Raw genomic sequence first — 20796 nt, forward strand, 5'->3', positions numbered from 1 at the left:
GCCCTTCTTCAAAGTAGTAGCTTATTCCATAGCATTCTGTGGTGTTCTTCCCACAACAAATTATAGCAAATAGTTTCAAGTTAAATTCCACTTCAAGAATAAAGAAACTACAAAAATGCAAATTCAGTCTTTATTTTATTAAAACAAGATTTGTTCTGCTGAAGGAATGAATAAATTCATAACTGCAAAACATAAGCAAACAAGGAACAAAACCTTTGCTTCTGGGCATGCTCAGACCTATGCTACTACAAAGTTTTCTGAAAAAGATTATCAGGAATGCTGCAATTCATAGCAGATAAATCATTAAAGACAAAAATTCTGGGATTTTAATTGCATTAGCAAGTGAGATACATTTTACTTTTCTTATCCGTCCCCAAAACATCAACAGCTGAAACACTGTTCTATTTCAGACTAAGTATGAATTTGGATTACTCCATTCTCAGGCAGAGTTACCCTAGGGAAAAGAGAAAGGAAGACAGCTAAAGGTACCACGAATCATCCCACTCCTGTTTTGCACTACTCGGTGAAGTAAGTGGACTCCCAAGCACAGGAGCACATATACCAGCTGGTCCTCTGCACTTCAGATGAGGACACCATCCACTTCTGTTACCTGTCACTGATTTACTTCCAAACAGAATATCCTGTCCTGTAATTTAGCTCTTCATAACATGAAAAAAATCCAAATGCATGACTGAGGAAAAACATGGAAACAATAAATCTGAAATTAAGTGAGCTGAAAATACAAAGAAAGAACATCCAGCAATAGCACTGGACAAGTTTGTAATATCACTGTATTCTTACAAACTCACATTGTGTCAAATGACCACAGACAGACAAGCAGATAAAAAAATTACAGCATCAAGCAACAGTACTGCAAAATACATCACCAATTACTAGAACATGAAAACCACAAAAACACATATTCTCATTTGGGCACAAATTTAGCATGAAACTTAAACACAACTTGAGATTAAGCTATAGTCTCATTATAAATACAACTAAATATCTCATTTTATCCGAGTCCCAGAGAGGAGCACTTTCATACTACAATTACAAGAACACTGGATGCAAACTTGTCAGAAAGAACTAGAAAGCAAAAAATCCTATCCTAGGTGCAAGCGTCAGACATCTGAAGTTTTGGGGACTTGCTAGTCTATGTTTGGTTAGCACCTGGCACAGTACTAGTCTGGGTCACACTCAAGGTTCACAATACAAGTAAATTATAGAAATCAAGCTGCTTAGAATGAGATCATTTTAAAAGGTTGAATGAGTACTTTGTGGGGGGAGAGACTTTTCTAAAATTATGAACTGTATAAAAAACAAATATGAACTTGCAGAAGGTCAAAATGACATATGCATAGAAGAAATGATAACATTTTTCTTAATTATATCCTGCATTTAACTGCTGCCAATTAGATTCAAAAAGCATGACTTTATTCCTCTTTAATCCAGTTACCTTTTCTTGCTTCTCTAGATGTAAACATAATGACAAATATCTTTGTCCACTAATATTAAAAAACAAACAAAAAAAACAAAACAAAAACACCCCCACTCCCCCACCCCAAACCAACCAACCCTCCCATCAATTTCAGTGAGAAAGTATTTCAGCTCTGAAGTTTTCCATTGGTGTAGACTTCACAATCATGTTTCGATGTTTCAGCTGTGCTGCTAATGAAACAACATGCTACTCAGTAACGGCAGTAAACCTGTATCATTCATCTAATAGGGAAGCGTTTGACTAATTCCTCAAGACCCCAGAAAAGTTCTTTTCTCCTTCATGCACATGGTATTTTGAGTATCTCTGCAATTTTTTATGTTTTGCATATATCTTCACCAATTCTATTTCCAAAGCAGTTTCTGCGTTTACTTCTCATATCACAATCTCCCCTTTTTCCTAGCAGTCATTGAGCATGCACAGAATAGGTTTCTAAACAGTCAGAACTGAGACATAGAATAACATCCAAGCTTATAGTAAATCTTATTTTGACACTGTCAACCACAGAAACGTTTTCAGACTTGTATCCCAAGTCTTCTGTTTTTAAAAAAATTGTTACATTTCATACTTTTTTGTTTTGTTTTGTTTTTTTTAAGGAAAATATATAGCTACTTACACTGTTATTTAAATATAATACATTTTTCTTTTTAAAAACCCCACCCTGACAAGGGGGTCTATTATTCACAAAAAAAGACATTACAGGCTAAAAATATTAGTCATTTTATAGTCATCAAGATATTTTTATTACTCAAGGTTTCAAGGAAAAGTTGTGTGCTGGAGAAACACAAACTTGCAATGAATGAGTATGGAGAACAGTATTTTTGTCTGTAAACAAATGTGCACCAGTGATCTTAAAGTACAATGTGCATTAAACCTTATTCACACACAAAACAATTAATGCTCTTCATGTGTACAATATTGTGAAAAATAAGATGGAAGAAGTTAGATAGGAAAACATTCTTGTATCATAAAAATATGTTAGAATGGGACTTATCTATAGAGTTAATTTAAAGCTTTGCTTTAAAACAAACTTTATTTAAAAATCTTTTGCTTTATCTAAAAATTACTCTTTCTATAAAAACCATTCCTTTAAAACTTTGCTTTAAAAAAATCAGTTTTATATTAGACAAAATATTAAATTATACAGGCACAATTAGTTAAGAGGGCTACAAGAACTCATATTATAACCCTTCATTTTCCAGTGACTTGTAATATGGTCATAAGATTCTGTGTCTACTGACAACCATAGGAAAATTCATCCATAAAAATCAACTTTTATTTCAAAAATAAAATTAAATTAAAAAAAAAAATCTATCAGACCATATTTGATTTGTAAAGGAACTTAGTTTCCAGCTGGCTTAAGTACATGCACATCTTTTATTTACCCTGGGAAATATGCACATACATTTAAAAAAATCCCCAAAATATTTCTTGAACAAGTGGTTTATGATGACAGCTTTTATATTTCCTTCAGATACCATATATTAAAATAAAACATTTCAAAGTCCACCTTTACCTCAGTCCAAACCAGCGACCCTTGACACTTCAGAAAATGAAACAAGAATGATTTTGTTTCTTCAGGGGAAAACACACAGATACTATATTCAATGGCACAGATTGCAGGGTTTGGTCTTTTCTATGTTTTTCTTGTGTTCTGAAAGATGTATTGTACAACTAGAGAATTTACAAAGACCTTTAAAGTAAGATAGATTATATAATATACCAAATTGCAAATTTACAAACCAGAGCCCTGATTGTGATGATGTTTAACTACATGCTTAACTTAATACAAATGAACAATTAATCTTGGATTTTAAAGCATAGAAATATCTGCAAGACTAGGGTTTATGTCTCCTAAACACATTAAATAAGCTGTCATCATAATAACTATTAAAAAAACCAAACTACACTAAACCAAAACAATACGGCATTTTTTGCCATAAAATCACAGTAGTTAGAGCATCAGTGGCCAAACATGAATCACTATGGAATATCATTTTAATTCAACTGAATATTTTTAAACAGATATTTGAGGATCTGTTTAAACAGGTATTTGAACTCTCATACATTTAGATGGATGCTGCTTTAGGCTTATTTAAATATTTTACTGAAAGTTTAAAAAGAACGTTTCAACTACAGTACATAAAAATGTAACCAACAGTACACCAAATTAAAATCCAAAAAGTACAGAAACTCAAATTTAAGGTTGAAATTCTAGAACAACTCACTGCTATTTGTTTGTATTATAAATGTTCCATCCTCCCACTAAGGAATGTGAAATTCACCTATAAACTTAATCAATAAGCTATTTAAAAAGAAAAAAAAAAAAAAAACACACAAAAAAACCCCAACCCAAACCCTAAGCCTACATTTCTTTTAGAATTCAAGATTTCATTTTAGCCACCACCATTTGAACAATGCCCTAGAAAGACATACTTCCTTACCAGCATGGTCCATTATTGCTTGAAAGCCCACAGTGACTTTTTGTCCAAAATAACTGCTTTGGACATCATTTCAGGGAAAAAAGTCAATATAAAAACATGTACAATTATATTTCATTTCAAGAAAGCACTGAATTGATCTGAATTGTATCATACTGTATTAATTTTAATGCCACTCCATAGGCAAGTATATATTATGTATTGAAGGAGGTGTGCATATACACAAACACAAAATACATACACAGAATTCAGCCCAGATTAACGTATCTTCATTTAATTTCTAACATAACAACCGAGTCATTTTTTGCACTTTAGAATTATGTGGAAAAATGAGAATAGGCACAATTAATTAATACAGCTTCTAATTTACCTTATTATAGTGCACTATTACACACTGATAATACCATAAAAACAATATGATACTATTCAAGCTCATTTTTCTGACGTACAGGTGAAGCCTAGTAAATAGGATTCTAAGTGCTTTTTAACTCAAATACACAACTTTTGCAGCTTTACACAGTAGAACAGTGCAATACATTATGCCCCCATATTCCAGGAACAAGAGCTGAGTTTACAGTTGTACTTGTTTCACATTAGACTGGCTTTGCACTTTCTGCAGTTCTAGCACTTCAACTGCTTCATCTATGAACTCCTTTTGTTCCCTTTCCTTTTCCCCAATCGTTTTCCAGGTGCTGGCTATAAAAAAAAAGAAGTCCTTTTGGTAGCTAGCTCTCACCTGGTAGAACAAGACAGTTTCGAAGTAACGGTACAGCACAAGTTCTTCTAGAGGGTTGGTTCACAGTGCTAGGGTGACCCCGATCTCCACTTACTTCCCAGTTCCTGACTTTGGAAGAAGCTCGCTCTGGCTTCTTGGGAAAAGATTCCGATATGACTTTCTGCCTCTTTTCAGGAATCCCTGTGACAACTGTTGAGTTCAGAAAGGTTCTTTTTGGTTTCCTCCTCACCTTTAATTTTTTAGCATCAGGCTTTTCTTTCTTAAGGTGCTTTCCCACTGTAGTTTTCCTTGTCTGGCACCTATGGATAGAGAAAGCAGAAGATTTCTGGGCACGAGGACGAAGTTTCCTTCTCATCCCCTCTTTTTGCTGTTTTTTAGTTCTGGAAGTTTGTTTGCCTGCAGTTACTCTGTTTCCTCTCCTCCCAACAGTACATCTGACAGACATAGGTCCTGCAGCCTTTCTGGAAAAAACTGGTTCTTTATTAGTGCCTTCTTTTCTCTTCCATATTGCCTTTGGATTCTCCCTCTCTAACCGCTCACTCCTGATGGAGGTCAGAGGAGTTTTGGTAACTCTAGTGTTAAATGGAGTTAATCTACCATCTCCTTCTACCGCAGACTGGTGAGAGTTCAAAGGTGAAATGATCAGGTGTTTAAAAGAGTTCTCAGAATGACCAGATACCAGACAATCTGTTCTTTCTGTGGAAACAGAAGATTCATCTGCCTTTTGACTTGAGGCTGCATCATTCCCTTTACCTGGATCTGGCAGGAAAGATGCTGAAGATGAACTATAGAAGTCTGACCAATTGAGTGACTTTGATGGCATGCTTTCTCTCTGTGCATCAGCTAGTTTCCTCATGTTTGCATCGAAGCTGAGACTTCTGAAAAGCTGTCGAACGTGGGAGGGCTTTCTGGCCTTTTCTCCAACTGTACTCTTCGGAGGCATTTTCAGAATTCGATTTGTCAGTGGGTCATAATACTTAAAAGAACACTGTTTGTATTTATACCTTACAGAGTCCTTGCTATCTGTGGAGTTACGATTTTTCCTCATTTTGGGAATATCTACAGGTTTACCTTTACACTGTTTTATCTCTGGGCACGAAAGTACATACACCACTGTCTTGGGCTGTACAGGACTCATAATCTTGCTATAGGACTCAGGAAGTTTAAGGGCACATAGTCTAGTTTTCATGTTTGGAGTTTTTTCATTCTCCGGCCACACGATGCTTGCTTTCTGATCAGCTGGATCAGATTCCCTTCTAGACATTTTTCTTTTTGCTACAGGGTAGTTCAATAGACTTGTTTGGGTGCCATGGCTGACTTTAACCACCTGGCATCTTGAAGCCAGGCGCCATGTCCTTTTTCTAGGCATTTTAAGAATTTGTGGGTTGCATAGTGTATCCGAGGCTAAAGATGGGTTATCAAAATCAGAGCCGCCACTTAAAGCATCATTAAATTCTGGCAATGCTTTAACTGATGCACTTTCTGTTCTATTACCCTCAACAATATTGTTCTTTTTTTCATCCTTCTGCTTTTTTTTCTTCATTCTCTTCCCTGTACAGTTGGCTGAGGATTCACTGTCAAAATAGCAGCGAAAACGACCTTCCCTGAAATCACGCACAAGTTCTTCAATTTTTATATCGTCTTCATACATTATTTGAGACCAAGTCTTTCCCACAAAAGAAGGAGGCACATGAGGCAGAGCTGGAAGAACCGGTTCTTCGGTATGAACTATGACATCCTGTTTCACTGCTTCTATTTTCTCTACTGACTCACTTTTTAAAACAGAAGAGAGCTGTGTTCCATAGTCTTTATCTTGCAAACTTATCTGGACCTCTTTTAGGAATTCTATATCTTTTATAGCTGCCTTGGGTAAGTCTGTTCCTGCCTGAATAGGTGCATCACAGTCAAAACTCATTTCAGAACCCTCTAAATGAGTCTGGTCCAGAAGTGATGAAAAAGTTAAACAGGGATTATTCTCTTCTTTGAAATAATTTTCTTCAGATGTAGTTCCATGGCAGTATTTCAAAATAACATCTTCAATAGTTTCATCCACAGAGCTTTCATCACCTCTGTTCGTCTTCATGTTTTTGCATCTTGCTAGTTGTGGGGATGTCCCAAGATCTAGGGAGCTGCTGATACCCACAGTATCCCTGAGATGGAAATCAGTCACCAGAGTTTCATCCTGAGTTCGTAAACCATCTCGTTTTGAGAGAGATTGACCTGAGGTAATACATAAAGAATTGCTGTGGCTGCACATGGGATTCTGATGAGAAACTGAAAGGCATTTTGGGTGAACCAGTGCTGGAGCAGGATTCAAGCACGGGTTCAATAATGCATCACTATTGCATACCTCCATTCCTGTTTTATCACATCCACCATGCAGAATCAGATTTGATGCTGCCAAATGCCTAACATTTTTTCCTGTTTTAGGATTAACAGAAGAACTATGGATTAAAGGACTGACAGAAAAATGCTGAGGTACGGGGCTCACAGCTGTAAACTGGCCTTCATGGCTATGATTTGCAATTTGAGCATCTTTCAGGGTATTCCATTTCTCATTGCTACAAATGCCCATAGACTGCTGGGATATTCTTGTAACGTGTTCCTGCCTTCTTTCTAGTTTTTGAATAAATGCTTGTGTTACAGAAGTTTTCTTTGTGCCCTCATGAGACAGGCATGGAGCAGAAGAGCATATTTCACCAACAGACTCCTTGTCTTTGCTGGAAATCTGCTGTCTGTCTCTGTTCCTCTTTTTCTCCATCTCTTCTGGGGACAGGCAAGCAATCCTAGCAGCCTCTGGAGTGACGGGGAGTGGCATGTCATCATAGGTTGGTCTAAAGGGGAGGGGAAAAAAAAACCCACCTTATATAAATACTGTAAATATGCTTACAATTTTTCAAACAACAGTGGTTTTTTTAAAAAAAAAAAAAAAAAAAAAGGAGTAATCACCTAGAGTGCATCACACCTAATGAACAAACTCAAGTTACCAGCTCTGCTACTTTAGTGGAGATATTTCATTTTAAAAAAGGGGGAATGTTCCACAAAGCTAAAGATAACAATTCAGGCATTAGTCGGTTACCCTCTTCATGCAACCACCCATTAAGAATGGCCAAACATACATTACAATCATTTTATAAATACAGCAAAGCAAGAAAAAGTAAAGATATTTCCTTTGTTTGAAGTTGTGAGCTTATAAAGAGGTTATTTCACTGGTAAAACTATCATTAATTAATATTGAGCTTTTGTAGAGAAATGGAACATTATAATATGGCACAGTATAAAAATACTATTGAGTATAAATGTCCCTTTCCCTACAAAACGTGGCTGCCTGATAGGAACTCTGCACATGTTGCCAAGGAATTCCATGCTTCCTGTTTCTCACAGACATACCACAGCTTCTGACTCACTTCTATAAGAAGCCAAGCTATGATTGTTCAGCCTCACTGTGACAACAGGTTTTTATATATTCTGTAACTGGCAGTTCTGTCTTTAGGACTACCTCAAATACAAGTGGTTATGTCTTTCAGAATTAACAGACAGATATGGACTATTTCTCTTATGCAACACAGGAACCCACAAGGCTTTAATGTGTAACAGCTGGGCAAATCCAATGAAAATAATTTTTAAAAAGTAAATATAACTGAAGAGACAATATTATGTTTCATTTGAAAGTTATAACCAGACCTTGCGAGACCCAAATGGATGCTTACTTTAATACATGGCAGACAGCCATGCACTTCTTATGGTGCATTCATCTGCTAACAGAAGTATTGTGAATAAATTTTATTGTACAGTAAATTTTGTCGGTTATAAACATTCAGCTTCCACAGTTATTGAATGTTAAAAATCAATCAGGAGCCAATAGAATTAGCAATGCTTACTAGTCAACATGTGCAGAAGTCCTTGAAGGACTCAGACATTAGTTACTAATAAAGCCAGCTGATACCAAGCAAACTTGTAGCAAGTATTTAACTAGCTACTTCACACTGAAAAGCAATCACAAGAGAACTTATCTGAATATAGCTATGTCTCAGCCTTTTACTGAGAGATGACAGATAAAAGAAGAATTCTCAGCTTGGAAGAACTGTTTTATAGTTGAAAAAAAAAAAAAAGATAGGTTTGGCCAATGTTTAAAAAAAAAAAAAAATTAAGACTGACATTTGAACTCTACAGAGTTAACAAGATTTAGTCCAGAAAAGCATACTTCATAGGATCACCACCAAAACAAATAAAACTCCCCGCCCCCGCCATAACTTACACTTGAAAGCACCTACTTCAAATCTCAGCATAGGGCTCAGTGACAGGGCTCGCAATCCACCATTAGATTTTGTCCTCAGAATCAGAATCGTATAGGTTGGAAAAGACCTTTAAGATCATCGAGTCCAACCGTTAACATAACACTACCAAGACCACCACTATACCATGTCCCTAAGCACCTCATCCAAATGTCTTTTAAATACCTCCAGGGATGGCGACTCAACCACTTCCCTGGGCAGCCTGTTCCAATGCTTGGTAACCCTTTCAGTGAAGTAAAATTTCCTAATATCCAGTCTAAACCTCCCCTGTGCAACTTGAGGCCATTTCCTCTTGTCCTATCCCTTGTTACCTGGGAGAAGACCGACCCCCACCTCTCTACAACCTCCTTTCAGGTAGTTGTAGAGAGCGATAAGGTCTCCCCTCAGCCTCCTTTTCTCCAGACTAAACAACCCCAGTTTCCTCAGCCGCTCCTCATCAGACTTCTGCTCCAGACCCTTCACCAGCTTTGTTGCCCTTCTCTGGACACGCTCCAGCACCTCAATGTCTCTCTTGTAGTGAGGGGCCCAAAACTGAACACAGTATTTGAGGTGCGGCCTCACCAGTGCCGAGTACAGGGGCACGATCACTTCCCTACTCCTGCTGCCCACGCTATTCCTCTCTCTCTCTGAGCCACTAACAATTAAGAAAACAGTTTTCCAGCCAGCTACATTTCCATTTCAGCAGCATTTAATCTCCAACCATGTTTTCCTTAACTTGCTTATAAACCTCATACAAGAACATGCCAAAAGCTGGGCTTTTGAGAGATTCACACTGGCTACATAAAAAGTGATAAAGCACTGCATGCTATTCGTAATGAAATAACTTATACTTTACTTTGGCTATTTGCATATTATTCTTCATTCACTAAAGTGATGCACATATTGACTGCCAATACTTGATTTGAACTAATGGTTCAAGTTGTATTAACACCCCCCCCACCCCCCAAAAAGATGTTTGTTACTACAGACTCACTACCTATGGCTCCATAGGTAAAGTTGAGTCCAGGTTTTCTTCAGTCCAAACACTAAATGCTGAAAAATTCATATTGGAAAATTTTACCTTTGTTTACTTTCCACAGGTTAGAAGATAAAGGCCACCATGCCTATCTAACTTGTTATAATTTTATAAGGTGTTCAAAAGCATGTACAAGACATGCACACGTTCCCGTATCTGTAAAAACAGTGTGTGGGGAGAGTGTCTGTGTGTAGGAGTGAAGTATGTGTGAATGCCTATATCCTTACATATTGTAGTAATACACAATTTAAGTGAAAGTAAGGAAACTAAAGTGGTAGCTGTCATGACTCACACATACCAGAAGCAGGAATCTTGCAGAAGACATGGCTGTCTTGGTCAAAGGAAACAACGCAACAAAAACTGAGATGTCATCTCAACATTGAGATGACAAATTATATTTTTCCTCTTTACTGTAAAGGATGTTTAATTGATACCTGCCATAGATCTTGGTTTTATTCCTGGTAATGCATATGGAATACAACCACAGGCTGAAAGTCTGAAGAAAAAAATGCCACAACAAAACTTTTCTATTATAATTACAGTTACAAAAGACTGGAAGGTGGTAAATACATTGCTGACGTTTAAAAACATAATGAAGTTATAGGTGTCAATACAAAAAGTTTCATAGCAACTAAAAGCTTTTAGAGCTGTACCTGGCAAGTTAGCTGAAGTAACAACAATTAAAATAGAATAAAATACCTGGAAATCTGTAAGATCTAGCCACCATCAAGGTTTCTCAAAAGGAAAAGCTGCATCTCACTAATCTCTGGACCATGTGTTAGGCAATGATAAAGGAGTAGATAAAGAAGAAAAGATTAACTACTTTGATACGCAAAAAGCATTCATTAAGGTCCCTGGGAGTCTATTAAAAAGCTCAGTAATCACTGGGGGAGGAAAAAACCCCCAATCAAACACCAAGAACTGGTTGCTAATATCAAATAGGAGGGCTGAACAATCACTCGTCATCACAACAAAAGATTGGAAGAACAATGCTCTCCAGTTCAGGCTACATTTTATGAGTTACTTGCCACTTTCAAAAATTTTGAAGAGTAAAGTATTAAGATCTTCAGATGAGAAGGAAATGCTAAAAGGACCCTCTGAATAATTTAAATAAAGAACACAATAGGGATGTTCAGTCAAATTGTGATAAACAAGGGATAAAACTTAAAACACACTTTGCATGACCCTAACAAGCCACATCGATTCACCAACAGCAGTATACAACTCCTCCCTGCTCAAGATGCATTATTTTAAAAGAAAATTAATAAAATTATGACACAACCTGCAATTTTCCTTGTGTACTCCAAAATACAACATTTTCCTCAAAGGTGTATCATCTTTTACAATACAGTGGAATTCTGGTTATCCAGGAGAAGGGGACAGAATTCATCAGAGTACAGATAAAGGTTATAGGACTGACTAAGCGTTGTGGTTTAACCCGGCAGGCAGCTAAAGACCACACAGCCATTCACTCACTCCCCCCACAGTGGTATGGGGGAGAGAATCGGGGGGAAAAAACCAAAAACCGTAAGATTCGTAGGTTAGATAAAGACAGTTTAATAGCACAGAAAAGGAAGGGAAAATAATAATAATGATGATGACTACGATAAAAGAATATACAAAATAAGTGATGCACAATGCAACTGCTCACCACCCACCGACCAATGCCCAGCCAGTTCCAGAGCAGCAGCCTCCCAGCCAGCTTTCCCCCAGTTTATATACTGAGCATGACATCATATGGTATGGAATAGCCCTTTGGCCAGTTTGGGTCAGCTGTCCTGGCTGTGCCCCCTCCCAGCTTCTTGTGCATCTCCAGCCTTCTCAGTCAGTAGAGCATGAGAAGCTGAAAAGTCCTTGATTTAGTATAAGCACTACTTAGCAACAACTAAAACATCAGTGTGTTATCAGCATTATTCTCATACCAAATCCAAAACACAGCACTACACCAGCTACTAGGGAGAAAATTAACTCTATCCCAGCCAAAACCAGGACACTAAGCAAAAGGAGAAACCTCATATAATAAAACATTAAAAAAAAGAGGATTTCTATTATCATATGAATGCTATGTAATCAAACACATCACATGATCAAACAACGCCTGTCAGCTGAACTACTGTGCCCTACTGCTGCATGCATTCTTGTCAACCTAAGCTCTAAGATAAAGCACCTTTGTTTGAACTTCAAAATCTTACACATCAGAATTAGACCTAAAGGGAAGGCCAAAGGCAGTAGAAATAATATTTTAACTTTCTCACTTCAGAGTTCTTCCACCTTTGTGTGAAACACCTGGCACCTAGACACTGCTGGAAGACTGAATATAGGACTAAATGGACTTTGGTATGGATAAACTATAGCAAATTCCTAGGCTTCTAGCTCGCTTAACAGCCTGTATCCAATTTTCAAAAGTTACTTATAAGCAAATGTCTCTGGGGTGGAAGGAATAGAACTACAGTTCTATACAGTTCGGAACTTCTGACAGTTTTGCTACAAATTACCCCCAAAAGCAGAGTGAAGATTTACCCTCTTAAATGCTCAATATTATTTCTTTATGTAAAAAACTTCTACACCAAGAGTTTGGAGGAAGGAATGATTTCTTGGTTTGTGGGGGTTTTTTTTGTTACTGGGGGAGGGGCAGAACACCTTTGAAATTCAGTATAAGGCAAAGCTCTGATAATTTTTTCCCTTTTCCATATCACTACTAGGTATACTGCTTCTGCAAAACAAATCAAGTCTCACAAATATTTCTATAATCCTTTTAAATAACACTCTTAAGATTCCTTGTGTGAATTCAGGTAAATAGTAAAAACAGGTATTTAAGAACTGAGTGAAACTGTGTATCAACCCAAGTGTTTTTATGTGAGAAAGAAGAGAATCCAATTCTTACCTCAAACGTCAGTTAACTATGTGACTTTTTTTTCCAGTCATTTTTCAGAGCAGGATCACAACATAAATCTACTCACACTTTCTTTTCCATCTTTGCTTTTCTTCCTCCAAAATCTGTCTAGATTTGGGATTACTCCTCCCCCTTCTCCTTCCAACTTCATCTAGATTTTGTACATTATTTTTCTCATTCCATTCCTTCTTCCAACAACTTAGAGAACACGGGTAGCTTGTTTTTCCTAGTTAGTAGGTTTTGTTCACCAAAGGAATAACCTTTTATAAGCGACACCTCAAGAGAGGGCTTTTTTCATTTGGGCGTTGCCTTAAAATGAATTCTATATTTTCTCCATGGCAAAAAAATTGTGGATGTTCTTAAGCTAGAAGGATTAAATTTATTTTAAGATAGAAGGATTAATTTATTTATTTGTAGTGATGTGTACATGTCCTGGGCTAATTTGTCATAGACATGCCTATTAGCTTGTTCTGTCACATCCCTGAAAATATCAATATGACTGCCTTCAGACAAAATACACTTCTACTTGTTTGTCAGATCTATAGCAGAGTCGTATATCAAGATACACTGTACTGGGTTCAGACTGGGATTTTTGTCTGCCTTGCAGAACACAACAAACGAAGAATGAGATTTAATTGATTTCCCTTCATCTACAGAGAAAAACATACACACACTGGCCCTCTTATCACTCAAGCATGCACATGATAAATAAAGAGAACACTTTTCAAAAGCTGAGCGTTACTGAATCGGCCAATTAATGTAATTCATGTAACTATTAACTGAATGTGTGAACTGCAAGGATAATGAAAAAATAAACTTATAAATATTCACCTGACATTATCCACAAACAACAAACCAAAGTTATGAACTCTTTCAAAACATCCCATAAAATATACAGCTATATACAAATATACAATATACAAAGCCCAGAATTATAGGAATTATAATAATATAAAGCCCAAATTATAAGAATTTGTAAATGCATGTCAGACTGTACAGTCTGCAATTATACCTGCTGACCCATATATTCCTTCTTTTTTCAGGTCTTCACATTTAATTGCTATCAATAGCGTTGTATCAAATCCTTAAGTAGTGAAACAAAGTTTAAAAGTGCAGAGACAACACAAAAGCAATATACTTGGACAATGTTTATATAAATACACTCCTTTCTAAATTGTCTTCACTGTGCAAGTTTCACCTCAAATGGGCAAAAATTACTGCTCAGCATTGGAACAGAAGTAAGACCTCGTAATACATGCATTCTACGAGCACATATTTAAAAAAAAAAAAGAGCCAGCTGTATTATACCTGTTGTCATGGTATCTGTGGGGATGATGCTGTAAAACATCTTGCAGGAAACGCTCCATCAAGCTACTGGTACCCATACGATTCCTACAGTAAGTGGTAAAATGTCTGTGCTGGGAGCTGAAAATATGCTGGTGAAAGATAAAATGGATGACTAGTTTAATACTACTGTTAACGCACTGGCCTGTTCCTAAAAATTACTTCCCAGGTTAAACATTACACTATTGCCCAGGTTAAAAATTACACAGTTGCTATGAAAATATCTAAATTAAATGAAAAATCTTCATCCTTTTCTACTTTAAGGCCTTGATTCAATGAGATTTTTGAGCATGCTTAGGTAGTCTCAAATAATACTAAAATGTATGAAAACATCTTTCTGAGTTGGAACCCAAATTAGCAGCTCTGACAGCTGCTCACAGATCTCTTGTAACTAGTACAAATAGTCTCACAAATCTCACAGCTGCTCACAAGTCTCTTGTAACTAGTACAAATACGCTAAATGTATCTATAAATTACTATTAAAATATTCTTGAACTTCATATGAATAAACATCCTATAATTCACTTGAATTAAGGAGAATTTTCATAAGCATAGAAGATTAAATAGGTTTCTACTTTCTAAATCAAGAAGTCTAAAAGACAAGAGACTGACAGAGTTAAAGAACAGAAAAGAAAATAGTTGATCAAATGTCTTCAGCCTTGGTATCTAACATATTAACCCTAATACTTTACAGTATACAAATATATACAGATTTCAAGATTAAAGCCACAAAAAATAAACCTAATGGATGCAATGCACAGCATTGTGCCACTTCAGAAAAGCAGACTGCAGTAGCCATGTCGCTCCACCAGGATCTTTTTAACAGGTAACAGATAAGGGTACCTTCTTCTCAGTGCATACACTGTGCAATTCACAAATTGGTTATTTTTCATTCAGTATTGGTTGTTCTGTGTAGAGACTGATATTTTATAAGCTGATAAAGCCTTTTGATACTCCTATCTGTTGCTGAATTATGCAGAAGCCTTCTCACCTGTTCCAGATTACTGTAGTGTACATGGCAACAATTGCAGTATCCTTGTCTATTTTGCACAGTGGATACTCCAGGCCGAGGATGTTCTTGCCCTCTTGTGTGTAAACTGAAAGAAGCAGGTAATATTACCAAGACATGTTGGGTTGTTTAATCCATGTTCTTAACATGAAAATTCTAAATCTCTATCTTACTACAGAGCTGGAACAAACTTGCAAGATAAACATTTCTATTTCAGAATTGTAATGGCAAGTGGGACTACATACTTGAAGGTATTCCCAAGTAAATTTCACTAAAGAAAATTTTTCTTAAATGCAGAACAAAGGATAATAGGTTGAAGGCACAGCTAACACAAGTGCTAATTTCAGTTGGCTGAAATCTGAAGAGAACTGTCTCTCCAGAAAAAGGCAGTCATCTTTTCATTCTTCTGGTTTTTAGTATTTTGAAATTTAAAAAAATAGACCAAAGACAAAGGAATCTTGACACCCACACATTAGTTTTGGGCACCACAATGCGCCTTCCCCACAGTTTTTAATAGTATGTGAGTACAAGATAAAAAGGACCTCCATCATACACTTGATCTATATTGCATCACTGTCATCCATTACACAAGATAACAGGTAAGCCTGAAAAACAGATTCTTCCTGTTTTACTTTGTATAAGCAGCAAGCTAGATGCCAGTTAGATGATCACCTAACTTACCTGCTATTGCTGTCCTGTTGTAGAAAGCCTTCAACACCATGTCTTTCGATTCCTATAGAAAAAAAAACCAAAACAGAGTATCAGAGAGATGGAATACAGTTTTACCTACAATTAGTTACTTCTCTTACATTGTGTTTGTCAAAACTACTATTTTAAAGGAAAATAAAAAGTTTAGTAAGTTCAAGAAAGCATGTAGAGAGAGATCCTTTTGTCCTCAAAGTTCCTCTAAGAGATTCATAAAATAAGCTTTACTCTTTCATGGTTGAGGTGAGTTGGAATTTTTTTACTGCTTTGTCTGGGATCAAGACAAGGCAAGCTACATTTATACTGCTACAGCCATGATCACCGAGATAAAATGTAGCATGTCTTAAACAGCTTATTACAGAACAAGAAAATTACATCTACATGGAAACTCTGTGGATGATTCAGAAGTCACTTCTTCCATCTAAGTTCCATAACGAAATTTAAGAAATCAAAGTATGCAATTGAAACTACAAGGTGAATAATGCTTCTACTGTTAATTATTACATTAAAAAAAAAGAACTGCAACAAAAACATCTACTTTAAACTTCTCACCTTGTGCTGAAGAAGCAGAAGCTTCATCAGATGGTTTGATTCTATCAAACATCTGTAAGTAAACAATAAAATAACTAATATTAAAAAAAAACCAAACAACAAAACACCCACAAAACCCCACAGTAAAGCCCCTCCTCAAGTTCATCCTTCAGTCCAGGCTCCAAGCTGTTCAGAAGCACTATATTGTTTCAGCTATAGACCAAGACTTGACTTCAGTGAAGCTACATTGTAAAAATAAATTTCTGCTTTACTAGGTTACCCTAATATTATATTTAACAATCCATGTTAGCTTTGATAGAAGGGGCTAATTTCTGATCTAATTAACAAAGTCAAATACTATACTTATGAATACAGCTTAGACTGTTAGGTTATTAAGCAATAACCTTGTTAAATTCATTTAATTACTTAATTTCCTAAGTTGCCTTTACAATAAAGATGAAACATGTATGCTAATAAAAACCATACAAAACCTAGACCACAGAAAAGAATTCTCCAGGCTGGAAAAGTAATCCTTATTGCTCAAAAGACCTGCAAACCAATATTGAATCCCATAATTTTTAATTAAAATATGACTGCAGCAACCTGCAGTTACATGCTTGAGGGTACCCAAAGACAAAGGGCTTCTGAGTTTCACACAGTCCTTTTACGTTATGGAATGCAAGCATAAAAATCAGCTTTCTAGTACAAACCTTAGTGTCATCAACCCTCTTCATCCACCAAAGCTGACTCCAGACTAGCAAACAATAAATGTCGAACAGGAGGCCATTTGCAGTGCAGGACACTTATCTTTTCTCATCCCATCTGGCAACAATGAAGTTAAAGAGCCTTTTAAAATAGAGTTAATAATGCATGTTTTCCATGCCCTAAGGCATGTAAATTTTTCTGTACCACTTTGCAAACATGTCAGTCGATCAAATTAATAAATCTCTTTCTGAAGTCTGCAGTGTATCCTTCTTTTTTATTATGGAAATTGTTTTGACAGTCTTTCCTACATAAATGTTAAACATTCCTTTTGGAATAACTTTGTTCCTTCTTTCTTCCTCATAGTCCCTATGTATTAAATATTGCTTTTGTTTTGGATGCTAGCACTCATGAAACTAAGTATACTTCTACAATAACAGAAAACAAATTCCTCAGTATTAACCAAATTGAAATGAATCTATTTTGAGCATCATTCATGAAGCTGCTCAGACAAACAATGTTTTATTTTGCTTACGTTATATAAAGTAGTTAGATACTGCAATAATACTTTAACTGGAAATTTCACAGTAGGTTAGATGCTCAAAACATTTTATGAATTAATCATTATATACTCAATGAAGTATTATCATTAGCATTACAGGCAGGAAAACAGAAAGGCCACAATAATTTGCACAATCACTGTCACCGGCATCACAGTGAAAGTACCGCATCCTCTCTCAAAACTCAGGACTTGGCAATTCTTAGATCTGCTCTTGGCTTACCATTTATGTAATTGTGGGATGACAAACAAAGTTTCAAATCAACTGCTTTTACTTTTTATCCTTTATAAACTGTTTTTACAAGAATCATTCCTTCCCTTCTCCTTTCTTGTTCTCATATATGTAGAAAAGATGCTCCTATATGAGGCTACATACCATCAGGCTTGACAGATGTGTGGTCTGTTGTTTGTTTTCTTTAAACTTGCTTTGCTCTTTCCCCAACTATGCACTGCTCATTATAGAATAGCAGAACTGTTATAGCCGTTATGGTCAGAAGGAATACCTTAATATCTCAACTCAAAACAACAACAAAAAAAAACCAACAAAAAAACCCCAAACAAACCAAACCACTCAACCAAAACACCAGACTTGTTCTCCTTCCCATAGTGTATCAATTCATGTAATAATATTAAAAAAAAACCAAACCAAACCAACACAAAACCAACCCAGCTGTTCTTATAAACCTTCTCATCAGGCAACTGAGAAAAGCTTTCTTGTTAGATCAACTGATCTCAGTCATCCTGTTCAGTGTCCTATAACAGCTGGGACCCAAAAGAAAGTGAAGGAAAAACCACAAAGCTGTCTTTCATGAATGATGCTTTATGGAAAATAACTTGTTCCACGTGCTCAAAGTCAACTTACCGATTTTTCAAGGTCTTACTTGATTAAGATAAAGCTACAAACATGGAGCGCAGTAAGAGTGTAGCAACCACAGAGGAGGCTACCCCATTGCAAGGGCAGTCAGACAGTCATCAGGGGGCACCACAACCACTCATCCCCATCTGCTGCCCCAAAACTGGATTAAAGCACCTCGATATACAAATATCTAGTTTCATCTCAGAGACCTCAGGCAGCAGCAACTGCAATACGTTGGAGCATAACTACTACAACAGTGCGTTACTTCCTTATTTCAAGGAATAATTTCAACGGTGGTGTACTACTGGGAGTTCACTCATCTGCAAGTACAGTTCTGTAAGTTACACCCCCAGGTCAAGACACAGACTCATGCACGTTTAAACTGAGCTAGGAGCATAGTAACTTTAAACAGCACAGGACTATGAAAATACCTGTACTGAATCACTCAGTCTGGATCTCCTCGTCATCTTTCTACAGTTCGAGGAGATTTAGTGGACCAGATTTTCTCACTGGAGGAGGGGCGTATTAAGTAAAACTTATAAAAGCCTGGCTATCACTTAGTAACTGACAGAAAAATATCAGAGGAAGATCGTTCAGAGATACTTATGCGCAAAGCTGACAAGAGAGAAAAACCTCTTCTCTTTATCTCAGTGTTTTATGAGAACGCTAGTGTACAGGACAAAGAAAAAATGTGAACTCAAACTATATATAGCTTGCTTACCATCTTAAGTCCAGCTCAAATCATAGGCTAGTAACATAAAGGAAATCTGCTATGCAGATGCCTTATTTATGTTGCCAAAGCTGGAGAGCCTAACTGCAATCCTTATTTTATCAAAACAGAAACTACAGCTATAAATCCACAACGGATTTTTCAGATGTCCATGCAAAGCCTGCAAAATTGTAACTTAGTTAAGATACTTCCAACTGTAAATATCTTAAACTGTTGGATTAAAAAAGTAAGTTATATCTGTACAAGATTTAGCATAAACATGTTATCACTGAAAAATCCTGTATACTGTAAGAAATGTAAAAACAGCTGCCTACATACAGAAATGTTTGATTTGGTAAATTTCTAACTGGGCTACTTTAGCTGTCTCTAACACCAATGCTTCTTTTTGGTTTTATCGAATTACTCTGCGTACAGCAGCCAGAGGATGAAAAGCCTCAGATAATCCCATTTAACAAGACAAACCCATAGAGAGGCAACCAAAAGGCATCAAAAAAACTGTCCAGTGTCACTCTTGCACTGCAACAGGTAAAATATAAAAGGCCAAAAAGGCGAATCAAAACTGCTCCTCCAAAAACCCCTCACAAAAACGTCTACTGCCCTTCACCTGAGAAGGTCCGTGCTGGGTAGACAGGGGGAAAACAAGGGGAAAAAACTCTGCCTTAAACAAAGTTATCTGTCTTCCAACAGCATTAGCAGAAAGAGGGAGGCGGTAACTTATTTCAGGAACGGCTTTTGCCCCATGGCCACGCGGCACCAGCTCGGGCTCCGGGTCGGGTCCCATCCCTGCTGCGCCACGACCACGCCAGGCGGCGTGTCCGCGGTTCCCCCCTCGCCCCGTCTCACCGCCCAGCCGCCGCCGCCGCCCGGGGCGGAGCCGCAGGCAGCTCCCAGGGCCCGCCGCTGGCCGAGAGGGGCGAGGGCCCGCTCTGTTCTGAGGGAGCTCCGCCACGCGCAGCCGAGGCGCCCGCCCCTGCTGAAGGGGCTCCCGGGGCCGCGGGGCCGCTGGCGGCACCCACACGCCTTAACGCCCGCGCGCGCGCAGGAGGTTCGCTGAGCAGCGCGCGGACCCCGCCCCAACGGCCCTAACGGCCCCTCCCGCTCCCAGCCGGCCCCCGGCCCCCAGCCCCCTTCCCACGGCACGGCACGGCACGGCACGGCACGGCACGGCACGGCACGGCACGGCACGGCACGGCCTGGCCCAGCGGCGCGCATTCCCGCTGCTCCCGCCGCCCGGCTCCCTCCCCGGCGCCGTCTCACCTCCATCACTTCCCCGTGAGCTCTTCCGTGCCACGCTGGGGTCAAGGGATGCCATCCCCTGCTTCCTGCTCCGGGTCGGGTCGGCGCGGCGGAGGTGGAGCAGAGGGCTGTGCCGTGGGAGGGGAGGGGAGGGGAGGGGAGGGGAGGGACCCGCTGTTCCGCCCAGGGCCGAGCGGCTTCGCTGCCGCTGCCTGCCCTCCGTCGGGCAACCCCTCCCCTCAGTGTCTC

At 38.1% G+C, this 20796-nt stretch overlaps 1 protein-coding gene across 6 annotated transcripts; it reads right to left on the minus strand.

Annotated features, from left to right (window-relative positions):
* Positions 1-1114: 1114 nt before the first annotated feature.
* Positions 1115-20682, minus strand: ZDBF2 (zinc finger DBF-type containing 2). 6 transcript variants are annotated; one of them, XM_075511443.1, is made up of 8 exons: positions 20569-20682; positions 17175-17286; positions 16486-16537; positions 15910-15961; positions 15211-15316; positions 14184-14311; positions 4902-7506; positions 1115-4632 (listed from the first exon to the last, which is right to left on the minus strand). In XM_075511443.1, the coding sequence occupies exons 2-8, from the start codon at positions 17196-17198 to the stop codon at positions 4579-4581; spliced, it is 3021 nt and encodes a 1006-aa protein (XP_075367558.1). In that variant the 5' UTR covers positions 17199-17286; positions 20569-20682; the 3' UTR covers positions 1115-4578. The 6 variants fall into 6 exon arrangements, with proteins under 6 accessions (XP_075367558.1, XP_075367557.1, XP_075367552.1 ...); XM_075511442.1 differs by having other exon boundaries at positions 4767-7506; XM_075511437.1 differs by having other exon boundaries at positions 1115-7506.
* Between the last annotated feature and the right edge of the window lie 114 nt (positions 20683-20796).

Source organism: Mycteria americana, chromosome 9 (assembly GCF_035582795.1).
Source record: "Mycteria americana isolate JAX WOST 10 ecotype Jacksonville Zoo and Gardens chromosome 9, USCA_MyAme_1.0, whole genome shotgun sequence".
In the NCBI taxonomy this organism is placed as follows: Eukaryota; Metazoa; Chordata; class Aves; order Ciconiiformes; family Ciconiidae; genus Mycteria; species Mycteria americana.